Genomic DNA, 12407 nt, shown 5'->3' on the forward strand with positions numbered 1-12407 from the left:
TTTCACAGTTTTTATTTTATTTCTAATATTTTTGTAAATGGAATCGGTCCGATCTTTACAATCACAGCTCCCAATCCCTCAGCGGAGCCGACAGGATCCAAACGGGTCATTTCTTCTTGGCAGCCAGCAGGTTCGGTGCCGACACCTTCACCTTCCCCGGCATGTTTCTGGAAAGGTCCGCGTCCTGGAACAGAACCGGACAGCGGGTGAGGGCCGGGCCGGAGCCCGGAACCGGACAGGGGCCGAGACCCGGACCGACGGAACCGGACAGATTCAGGCTCGGTGTGTTTAAAGTTAAACTATTGATGCATAAAGTGAAGGTGTGGATTTTAACCACCAACCAGCTCAGCAGTAACGGGTTGGACCTTCAGAACAGAACCAGGTTCTGGTTCAGGTCCAATATTCAGAGTAACTTCAGTCTTTTTTCTTCCTGACTTTCCTTCTCAGTGTTGATTACATTTTAAAACAATTCTTTTTCTAATAAAAGTGTTGAATAAATTAGAAAAATATGATGAAAAAAATATATATATAAAAACATGTATCTGAAAATATATCTGATACATACACATATAAATGTGTGTGTGTGTTAAATATAAAATATTTGTTAATTATAAATGTGTGACATGATTTAACAAAAATATATAAACATAAAATGTTTGGTACATATTTATATACCTACAATACATTTTTCCAATTTACTCAATAAATATAAAACAGCAAGTTAAATATATATTTGTTGAAAAAATTAGAAAAATGTCTTGCAAAAAACATGCAGAAATATTTATCTAAACCAATTTTTCTGTGATAAAAAGTTTTAAAATAAGTTTAAAAGATGTAAATATTTGTTAAATAATATGCATGTCTTAATAATGTGAGGTTTTCCTTCCTGTTGGTGTGAATATTTTCTACCTTGACGCTGCGGAACAGGTCCTTCTCCCGGGTCGAAGCGTCTTTAGCCTTTATGAAGCTGAGCACCGCCGTCCGAGCCGCTTGAAAACAGAAAACGTCACGTCAGCATTGAGCCTCGACCTGCAGGAATCATCCGGGATCTTTTCTACCTTTTCCTTTCTTCTGAGAGCCTGGAGTCAGTTTCACTTTGTGTCTGCGGACAACAGAAGCACCGTCACACCGAGGCTTTGGTCTCTGAGGACAGAGACAGTTTGGACACCTACTTATAGCTGGACAGGGCGGTGTAGGGGGCGCAGACGGGGACGGCGAACAGCAGCACGTCGTCGGGGTGCGGCTGGCCGCTCAGAGACGTCAGCAGGTTTTCTGCTTCCTGTCGCCAGGAAACAGGAAGCCGAGAGGATGAAGCTCCGACTAGCGGCGTTTTCTCACCTGAGGCAGGAAGCTCACCTCCGCTCCGGCGTTGTCCTGGTCCGCCTCTTCTTCCTACAGGAAATGACATCACTGCTGAGTCAGGAAGTAACTAAAGCCACATTCTGTTAAATTGATCAATTAGTCAAATGTTTGGTTTTCAAAGATTTAACTTTAGGACAATCTGGATTTTTGGTGATTCCATAGTTTAGAGAGGCGGCCATCTTGTTTGTGTTTGTTTGTGTTTATTTGGACTTTGAATTCAGATCAACAAAATATTAGAGCACTTTGTGTTGCCTTGTATAAATAAAATGACCTTTAACCAGGATAAACTAGTTATTTAATTATGAGAATAAAGTCACAATATTAAAAACAAATTATCTTATTACAAGAATGAAGTCATAATATTATGATTTCATTTTATCAATATTTTTTTACCAGATCAGATTTAAGATTTAAATCGATTTCCATCAAATTATTATAAATAGCAGAACTCTGAAACGAAACACTGTTCATGGAGGAACTTTTTCACTTTAGAACATATTTTTCTCGTTAATTTAAGCCGTTTCGGTAAAATTGCATCTTTATTTTAATATTGTGACTTTTTCTTGTAATTAAACAAAAATGATCTGAATTATCCTTCATGCTGTTGTACTGGTCACAGAAGTTAAAGTTAGAGTTTTTTTCTGTAATTTGTGTTTTCTACCTTCTCCTCCTGCTGCTGCCCTCCGGCTGGTTTCTCCTCTTCCTCCTCTTCCTCTCCTCCTCCTTCCTGCTGCGGTTTCTTCTCGTCGGCGGCCATGTTTCGAGGTTTCTGCTGTGGTTTCTGCTGTGGTTTCCTGCCCAGCTCCTCCTTCCCTTTCCCCTTCCTCCCTTTCTTCCCTCTGTCCTTCTCCTCCTTGGCTGCCCCGGCAGACTGCAGGGCAGAAACGGGTCGGGCGTTAGAATCCGGGCCGCGTTGGAGCGCCGGCCGTCGACGATCTTCCTCACCCCCAGCAGCTGCATCATCAGCTCCCGGTCCTCTTCGTCCTGGTCCTTGTACTTCTCCTTGATTTTCTTCAGCTTGTTCTGTCCGGGCAGCAGGAGTATTTCATTTTCCACCTGAGTGGTTCTGGTTCTGGTTCTGGTTCTGCTGAGGCGTTTATCTCACCTTCTGGCCTCTCTTCAGCGGCTGCTGAGAAGAACCTCCTCCACCTTTTGACCCCAGATCCACGGAGGAAACCTCCGACTTCTCCTCGCCGTCACAATCTTCCTGTTTCTGCTTCTTCTTCTTCTCTTCTCTAAAAAAAGAGGCAGAAAGAGAATCGTTGAATTAATCATCGTTAATAATAAATCAATTCCTTCGTTGAGCTTTTCCACACGTTTCCCATCACAAAAGAAAACAAAAGTTTTATTGGGATTTTAGGCTCCAAAAATACAAAATCAACCGTCTAGTTTGTAGTTCACTTGAAATAAGACAAAAATAATTTACAAGTAACTTTTCAGTAAAATATAGAAGCTTGATTTAAGTAAATAATTCCTTACAATTGTGAAAAAATGAGTATTTTTTTTATTGATGACATTTTGTTATGATCAGTTTTAAGGATTTATCCATTTAAAACTAATTTACTGAACATTAATTAACACGGCTGATCTGGTGAGCTGAAACTGCGACCTGAGGAATTCTGGGTAGAACAGATTTAAGATTTAATTCGATCTTAAATACAAATTGAGCTCACCTCCTCTGCTTGGCACTCATGTGTTTCTTCCCTTGTGAATCCGCCTCAGCCTGAAGGAACAAAACATCAGAAATGAAATAAAATAACCTGATAAAACTCCTGGAGAAAAGGAAAAGGTGCCGATATCTGCCTGAGTTGCTGTTTCGTTCTTGAAGCTGGGATTCTGAGCCATCCTAGAAACCAGGAAGAACGATTTGTTGTTTCCTTCACGTTCATGCAGGAACAAAGGAGAACTTCCTGTTTGGACGGAGACGCTACCTGATTGGCTGTAAGTGGGAGAGGGAGATGGTGGTGTCTGGAAAGCTGAACTGGTCGCTGTTCGTCTCGTCTTCCACGCCGCTGTCTTCGTCGTTCCCGTCTTCGTCGTTCCCGTCGTCCTCCATGTCGCCCGGCTGCGCTGCGGCAGCCATTTCTGCTTCTTCACGGTTCTCCGCCTCGTCTGCTTCTCTGCCCTGGTCTTCATTACTGCTGTCGTCTCCTAGGAAACGAGGAGGAAACGAGTCCAGCAGCTTTTCACACGCGACACAAATCATTAAAAACGTTTTAAATTTGGATCATAACCAGGTTTAAAAAGCTCTATGAAAACGTAACTTCCTCCTATTCTGCCCTTATAAATGAAATCGTCACTTAAAAACTGATTGTTGTATCACCAGTTTATCTGTTTCTGACAATAAAATTAGTTTTGATCTGAAACATTCATCTTGGTACCGATAAGCTCCTCCCCTTCCTCCAGCAGCTCAGCGGCTCTCGATGTCACTTCCTCCAGATCTTCCTCCACCGTTTTCACCTTTCGCTCGCCGCGGTGCCGAAACACGCTCTGCTCATCCACCTGTCAGCCAATCAGAGGAGCAGGTGGAAACCGGAAAGATTTGGCATGACCTCAGGTGACCTCAGGTGACCTCAGGCGACCTCAGGCGACCCCAGGTGACCTCAGGTGACCCCAGGTGACCCAGCAGTGCTCGCTTACCTTAAACAGGAAGCCAAACCCCATGATCAGGTAGGACGGAGGAAGGAAGTTTTTCTTCCCTGAAGAGCAAAAATGGGAAAAAAAGAAATAAATATTTGCAGGTAAATTTATTTGCTGCTCATTGTAACAAACAGGAAGTGATGGTATTATGACAGGAAGTGATGAAGGCTCGTACCTCTGATCATGAAGCTTCCAGTGGTCAGATACTCCCCAGTGGGAGCCGTCTTAGACACCTGAAAAACACACACAGTTAGGTTTTGTCAGGTTTGCTTCACATTTTCCACTTGAAAGAGAAAAATCTCCATGATGAAACTTTTAGTTTCAGCCTTCAATTCATCTGATCCATTTTTATTTTTGTATGATGGTCACAACAGTGATTCAGCCACAAAGCTGAAAAACCTCAAAGGAAACAGAAACACATTTTTTACATTCTGAATTGATGCATTGTGAAACAATCAAACAGATTTAAACCAGTTATTCCAGAAGTATAACACCAATAAATAAATAAATTAGCATATTTATCAACATTTTGTTGAATTTATTTTTACAGTCAAAATTTTATTCAACATTTATTCTTTTTTACTTTCTACCATAAACAATAAACACCAAATGTATTTTTATTTAAAGTTACTTTCTTGATTTCAATAATATTAAAACTGTTCAGTACAACAATCAATCAGAATTTGAGTTATATATACACACTCTTTACTTTGCAGGTGTAAACCTTGTTAGCAACCTGCTAGCAAGGTTTACAAACTGTGTTAGTGGATAGTTGAGTGGAAGGAAAACCTTCAGTAACTGCAGCTTTTAAAGGATTCTGAAGCATAGAGTCGATATTTTCTCGGTGGGAATCGACTGACCTGATGGTGGTGGACCCACCAGGCGCTGGTGATAATCTTGGCATCCCAGGCAGCGCTGTAGCACACGGCCATGGTGGCGGCTTCGGTCAGAGTCCTGGGAGGAACGGCATCGCCTGAGGAAGAGGAGGAGAGGAGATGAAGATGCTTCAGCTAAAAACAAGAAGAAGAAAAGTGAGCCGTGAGGATACGGGCCGGCAGACGGAACCTAACGGGTTCTTGATGACGCAGCTGGTCGCTCCGTGCAGATCAGCGTGGACGTAGATGTCACCTGCAGGAGAGGAGGTCAGAGGTCAGAGCTACAAGCCAGAGGTCAGAGCTACAGGTCAGAGGTCAGAGCTACAAGCCAGAGGTCAGAGCTACGGGTCAGAGGCCAGACCTCTACAGGTCAGAGGTCAGGCAGATGACCCAGCAGGCGGTCTCACCTGAGCGAAGGTATCGCTTGACGATGATCTCGTTCTGCTGCTGGTCTCTCCCTGCGATCACCAGGTAATTCTCAGAGCTGATGAACCACAGGAACTTCTCAAACCTGAGAAACGGAGGAAAGCTGCCGGTTCATCCAGAATATTCAGACTTTAATGTTTCACATCCAGAAACCTGCAGGGTTTTCTGTGATCTAATGTGATCGACCAACACAACGTGGCGCAAAACTGAAGGGGAAGGAAAGAAACATCTTTTATCCTTTTATTATTACGACTTTATTCTAATATTATGACTTTATCTTCATATTTTTACAATTTTATGCTGGTAATAACTTTATTCGTGTATTGTTTATACTTTAATATCGTACTATTACGACTTCATTTATATATTAAAAATTAATTCTGGTAATATTTTGACATTATTTTGTATTATTACATCTTTATTGTCGTATGACTATTCATAATAATACGACTTTATTCTAGTATCATTGTGACTACTGTACAATATCTCATATTTTTATTGTATTAATTTATTCTACTGATTGATTGATTGATTGATTGATTGATTGATTGATTGATTGATTGATTGATTGATTGATTGATTGATTGATTGATTGATTGATTGATTGATTGATTGATTGATTGATTGTATTAATCTCATATTATTCAGCCAGGTTCAGAACAATAATAATAATTTTTAGCCTCTCTTTAATAGTTCTAAATATTAAATAAATGAAAACGTCTCCTCTCTGTTTTTATTGCTAAAACTTTTAAACGGTATTGATGATCATAATTCTGTGCTCCGTGTCGTCGTCATTTGAAACGTTTTCAGGTTGGACTCGTCGACCCACCAGTACACCTTGCGGGCTTTCTGGATGGTGGTGACCGTCTGGACTTCCTTCAGGGTTTGCTGCGTTTTCTTCTCTGCAGATTTCATGGCCTGAACAATTCAAAAGGAAGGAAGGTCAGAATAAATAAGATTACAGATTAAATTATAGTTTTATTAGCAGCTTCCCCACCTTGCCTGCAGCTTCGATGGTTTTCTGCTCCTTTTTCTCAGCGCTGCGTTTGTGGTCGTAGTACCTGAAAGTCACAATAAAACTTTATACACCTGAAGGATTTTAAGGATTTCAATCATAAATCCTGAGTTTTCTGAGCCGTTTGCTGCAGATCAACCTCTTGGCGTTGGCGTACGCCGACAGGCCCAGATCCACATCCACCAGCATCGGCTTGTTCCTCTGCAGCTTCCTGTTCTGGCCTTTATTCTTGTTTTTCTTTCCTTTCTCCTCCACTCTGATCTTCCCTTCCTCTTCCTCCTGCTCTTCATCAGAAACGTAGGGATTTCTGTGGAAACGACGGCGGAGGTGAGCGCGTTCCTGTAAACCAGGGGTTGGTCTGCAGATCGGCGGCAGCGTACTTCAGCAGCATGGTGATGTGGTTGCTTTGCAGCTTCAGCTCCTTGATGGCGCAGGCCACCGGGTCGCCGGACGCCTGCGCTTCCTTCACGATGGCGCCGATTTCCGTCCAGTCCACCTGATTGGCCAGCGCGCTGCGCACCACCTGCAGCGCCCGCTCCACCACCGCCAGGTTCATCTCCACCAGCTCGCCCTTCACTCTGTCCACTTCCTGTTACACACATTCAGCTGAATCCGTCCGCCTTACAGACTAAAACAGGGGTGTCCAAAGTGAGGCCCGGGGGCCGTTTGAGGCCCTTGAAATGGTTCCATATGGCCCTTATCCACAGCTCAAAAACAGAACAGATTTATTTCACCAGAGACGCCTAAAACAAATTAAAGGGAAACTTCCACTAATCAAAACTAATTTTTAAATAATCTTAAAATGGAAAACTTAATTAACAACATAAAACTTTTCATCTTTTATTACTTCAGCATTTTGCCTTTTTGGGAAATTATAAATTTACAAATTAGAATTTGTTTCAAACTATTCATTGCATTTTCTGATTTCATTTTAATTTAATAGTACATATACTACCACAAACATCCATTTATTAAACAACGCTAGATAAGAGTTTTTGGTTTTTAAACAGATTTGTTTAAAAGAACTGTGTTTTTCTAAGTGGGGCCGCTAGAGGGCGCTGTGGAGGCCTCAAAAGATTGGAGGAAAATGAGAAAAATAAGCAAAAAAAGAAATTCTTAAATTCTTACATTCTTCATAATTTTTCTTTACTGTTATTCAATCTTTTTTAAAATAAAATATTAGTTGAAATGATTTATTTTAATGCTTTTCTGATTGGCTGACAATTAAATTAATCAGAGCAAAAAATGAAAAAGTTTCTGACAAGAAAAAGACTAAAGGAACCATAAAAACCATGAAAGTGTGGGACTAAAATAAAATTTTATGTGATTAATATAAAATGTTACATATTTTTATTATCTGGTAAAGTCATAATATAATATCTAATAATAACATTTTGGCCATCTGAAATCAGTTTGAGGCAGAAGTTATGCTAAATGAATGTAATAATTAGTGAATAGTGAATAAAAACATGGAATAAGTTGGATGATTTTTACATATTTCGCAGAGTTGTCTTTGGGTTAAGTTTGGACACCCCTGACATAAAAATCATCTACATTGACATATAAATGCTTTTTATACAGAAGTCAAGATATTTGCTTCATTAAAATGTTCAGCTTTCAGTTGGTTTTTAGAATAGTTGACTTCTCTTAGCTCTACAGCTGTGGCTGCTGTTGCATAAAGTTTGTGCACCCTGGGCCTGAGAGGAGCCAGCGTTTACCTGCGCTTGGTGCAGCGCCTCCAGCCGCTGCTCATGGTCCTTCCTCACGTTCTCCAGCTTCTTCAGAGCCTGCTTCTCCTGCTGCAGGGCCTTCATGTCGATCTTCTGGCTCTCCATCTTGGAAAAAAACTCATCCACTGCCTGCAGACAAACGACTTCTGTCAGCGTTCTCTCCTCACGGCAGGAAGTTATCGATCAGGTGGTACCGGCCTTGTCGAACGTCTCAAACTCCAGATGGGGGCTGTTGGCGTGCTGGGCGAAGAGGAACGGGTGGAACTCGTCGTACCTGAGAGAGGAAAACGTTACCGGAGCAAACTGAAGGAAACCGACCAGCAGGGTGAAAACCTACGTCAGGAGTTCTTCACCGGGTTTCCCTGGAGCCAAGCTGGGTTTCCTCTCACTCTTCTGAATGATGTAACCCTAATTACAGCAGAAAAACTGTATGAATGGACAATATGAAACTAAGAAGTACAAGGTCTCAGAAAACACCGAAACGTTTTACATTTCAAGGGGCTACAACAATATTTATGGTATTTAATTTGGGTTTCATAACACAGACCAACAAAGTTGGACATAAATTTTATTTAACAAATCAAAATGTAAAGGCAGAGTGAGCTACAATAAAATGCTTTAAATCAAAGGTCTTCAACATGGGGGTCGCAACCCATTACAGGGTCGCAGCAGTTCTGCAAGGCGGTCAGAAGATTCCTGATTAATTAGATATTTGTGTTTATTTTTTAAAAGTTCAAAGTTATATCTTTAGATATACACTGACATGAATCGGAACATGTATAAAACTGATAAAAGGAGCAATAAAAAATGTATGTCAGTCAGAAATAAACAGTCAGTGAGCAAAAATCTGTTGATTATTCTAAAAACAGTCGGACTCTCACAGGATGTTATTTTTTTACTCACTTTTCCACTGAATTTCTCGGTTTTGTCCAGGTACGTCTCAGCGAGCTGCAGAGCCTCCAGGATTTTAGGAGCAACTGAGAAACAAATGAAATAAAACGCAGCTTGTTGACTGATGTGATGGAAGGAAAACTTGATGGAAGGAAAAAAGCAGAAGTTCCTACTGGCCCAGCGTACCTTCAGCAACGTCGGCCTGACTGTCGACTTTTAACGCGCCTGGCAGGCCGGCTGCCATCAAACTGTGTTCAATCAGAGTGGCTCCGTAGGCTGGAGAGAATATTTAAAATAGATGTTTGTTTACATAATTAACAGATTTACAGCGGAATAAAACTCTTTTTCCTTGATTATTTTTTGATTAATTGGATTTTAAAGTTGACACATTCTGCAGATTTTTAAGCCTTTTCTTGTACAATATCAGAAATACTTTAAAAGATGCAAAATGTACTGTATGTACTTTTTTGTATTTTCCAGTTAACAATTGATTGATTGTTTTCAAAGTTAATTAATAAGTAATAAATCAGTTAATCTCATTAAAAGTTAAAGCGAGTTTGATTATTTTCATTTACATAATAGTTTGTTTTTCTCTTTTTGTAACCAAACTTGGAAAACAAAATTCTTCAGCCTGGTGATTTCTACTGTTAAATGTACATTAGAAATTAAAGTTCACTAACCTTTAATTTCTAATGTGTTATTTATTACATCCTTACCATTATATTACTTGGAAAAAAAAGTCTCAAAACAACATTATTGATTTGGACGAATACTCACGCAGATGAGGGTTCAGGACTTTCTTCACCTGCTCTCCATGTTGAGCTTTGCTCAGGATTTCTGACAGCCTGCAGAGTATTTACACGCGGTTTCCATTGGTTACGGCTCAGAGGATTATGGGATGTTTATGATTGGCGCTACCTGTCCAGAGTGATGAGCGGTTCTGGCGGCCGGGCGCTCTCCACCGGGTACCGCTCCCTCACCGCTATCTTAACGTCTTCGGCCTCGGCGGTGCGAAACCTCAGCAGGTTCAGGATGGTGTACTCGTGATCCGCCAGGATGATGTTACCCTGAGGGACAAACAGCCGGGTCAGCGTGTTTGGTACCAGCACCACACGTGTCGTGGTTCCGAGACTGTTCTGACCCTGTCGTAGAGTTCGACGATCAGGTGGTAGGCAGCTTCGTCGGAACCGAACTGGACGTCGACGATCCTGTCGATTCCCAGCTGCTTGACCTGAGTCAGCCGCCGGCCCTTCAGATGCTTCCGACACTACAGAGCAAAAACAGCTGCTTCTGTTTTCAGATTCAACTCAATGAAGGAAAAAATGTGACGACATTAAACATCCAAATTCACTCAAAGATGGAAAAATAAAAACACAAATGTAGCTGCATTGAGTTAAAGCTCTGATGTTACAAACTTATTTTACTGAACATGAGTTAATGATTAATAATGAAAAGACAATAGTTTCAACCCGAGTCAACAGCTGGAGGTGTCTCAAACAGCTGTCTTTCACTAAAAATAATAAAAAAAAAACATCTCATCCTTTTAAATTGGGATATAAAAACAAACATTTTTTTTTTTTTTCTTTAGCAATTTTTTGTTTATTTCTGAAAAGTTTGCATTGAATTCCCACAAAGAAGTGCGGTACACTCACATACTAATATACTTTAAAATCTGTTTTCCTTGTCATCAGGTTGGAATGCATGTGATTTTTTATTTTTGACATATTTTTTATCCCATTGGAGAGAAAATAGATACATCTGCTTTGCTAAATTTAATGTTTGTTTTAAATCCTAAACATAGAAAAAAATTTGAAAAATCAGATACATTTTCTATAGTAGATATTTATCTAAAACTATAATTTGTCTTTTCAAAAAAATTTACAACATTTTAGCTCTAAACTAATATTTGGCTGGCCTGAAAGTACAAATGGCTAATTTAATTCTTTAGATTTTGTGCAATTTTTACCCAAAATACTAATTAAAGTTAAAAATGGGTAAATTACAAACTTATAAATCATGTTTGAGATGTATAAATATGCTTTACTTTATGTTAATAAAAAAACATTGATGTTTGTGGTTGTAACATAAAAAACTTTTAGGGATTTTAATAACCATAAATTGGTTGTTAAGGTTCTTACTTTCATAGCGAAGCCTGAAGGCATCATGTTCTTGGGCCATTCGAAGTCCGTAGAGTGAAAGCGGGTCCCGGACTCTATCAGCAGAACGGCTTTGCTGTCGGGCCTGAAACAGCAGCACAGCATGGGGTCAACCCTGCTCAACATGGTGGCTTAATGCCGGACATTAAACAAAACTCCAACTGTTACTTAGCATTATTATTCATTACTGTAACTCAAATGGCTGGCTGTGGTTGAACATAATGATAAAAATTCCCTTTAAACTGTTAAAAATATTAACAAATAGCTGTCTCTGCAATCAATGCGTACTACTTGAAATTAAATATTTAATATCTTTTCACACTGTTTTCATTTCAAACAAAAAATGCTTTGATTTGATTGATAAAATAATATTTAGACACAACTTGTATTGTGAAAGTCTATTAATGTGGACACATAAAAACCCCAGGCCTTAACTTTGACATATGTGGTCTACATAATGTACTACAATGTACTTTTTGAGCTTACTTAAAATCAATTAAAGATTTGAAATGCGTGCTTTGATGCATCAATTCTCTTGAATTAAGAAGCTTTTATATGTTCTGGTCTTGAGAAAGAAATGAGACAAAATTAGATCATTTTTAGTCAAATATTTACCCTTATAAATAGCATTTATAAACAAAATGTTGCTTTTTAATTGTATTGATGTAGTGACGATAAATTATCTAGCAGAAACCCTTAAAATGTCATAATACTTCCAGAAAAGAAGCCATGTCTGTAATAGCGTCATATTCTTTATAGCAAAGGTTCATAAAACTTGAGTTCTCAAGCTGGCCTTACTTCTGTAGACGGATCAGATAAGTCTTATTGTCGATGTCATAAACGTTATTCACTCTCATGCCGATGTAGCTGGAAAGGAAAGGCGACAAATAAATGAATGAGTGATCAACATGTGTAAACATATCAACATTAGCCTTGTTAGCAGATGGCTATGTTAGCATTAGCTCCGGCTAATAACTGTCACCTACTTGGCATTGATCTCGGCAATAACTGCCCGGATGTCCACGGTGGTAAACCTGGTTTTCATGGTGAGTTAGATCCACGTTGAAGTTATGTTTGTCATGTAATGATTGAGAACGTTACATATCCGAAGCAGCAACAAGAAAATCATGCAGGGGAGTTCTGCACATGCGCAGTCACACAGGTGCGAGCCACCGCACAGTGCGTCAACGTCAACGCCATATTGTGAGGTGAGGGGTATATTTGCGGAAACATTCAAAAACATAGAGCAGGTGTTATGCTGGTTCTATAATAATAATAATAATGATAATAATGATAATAATAATAATAATAA

General features: G+C 39.7%; 1 protein-coding gene across 1 annotated transcript; it reads right to left on the reverse strand.

Annotated features, from left to right (window-relative positions):
- LOC122846464 (nuclear export mediator factor NEMF-like) lies at positions 1-12258 on the reverse strand. The gene is made up of 32 exons (XM_044143456.1): positions 12082-12258; positions 11894-11962; positions 11078-11180; positions 10081-10206; positions 9858-10006; positions 9717-9784; positions 9126-9215; positions 8952-9025; positions 8386-8456; positions 8243-8322; positions 8037-8173; positions 6699-6907; positions 6458-6625; positions 6301-6364; positions 6133-6221; positions 5285-5388; positions 5068-5130; positions 4863-4975; positions 4178-4235; positions 4003-4061; positions 3744-3864; positions 3294-3513; positions 3166-3208; positions 3036-3085; positions 2468-2597; positions 2308-2385; positions 2024-2233; positions 1357-1392; positions 1173-1279; positions 1059-1102; positions 910-989; positions 1-184 (listed from the first exon to the last, which is right to left on the reverse strand). Exons 1-32 carry the CDS (start codon positions 12138-12140, stop codon positions 107-109), a joined length of 3150 nt encoding a protein of 1049 aa, XP_043999391.1. The 5' UTR covers positions 12141-12258; the 3' UTR covers positions 1-106.
- Between the last annotated feature and the right edge of the window lie 149 nt (positions 12259-12407).

This window comes from Gambusia affinis, linkage group LG16 (assembly GCF_019740435.1).
Source record: "Gambusia affinis linkage group LG16, SWU_Gaff_1.0, whole genome shotgun sequence".
In the NCBI taxonomy this organism is placed as follows: domain Eukaryota; kingdom Metazoa; phylum Chordata; class Actinopteri; order Cyprinodontiformes; family Poeciliidae; genus Gambusia; species Gambusia affinis.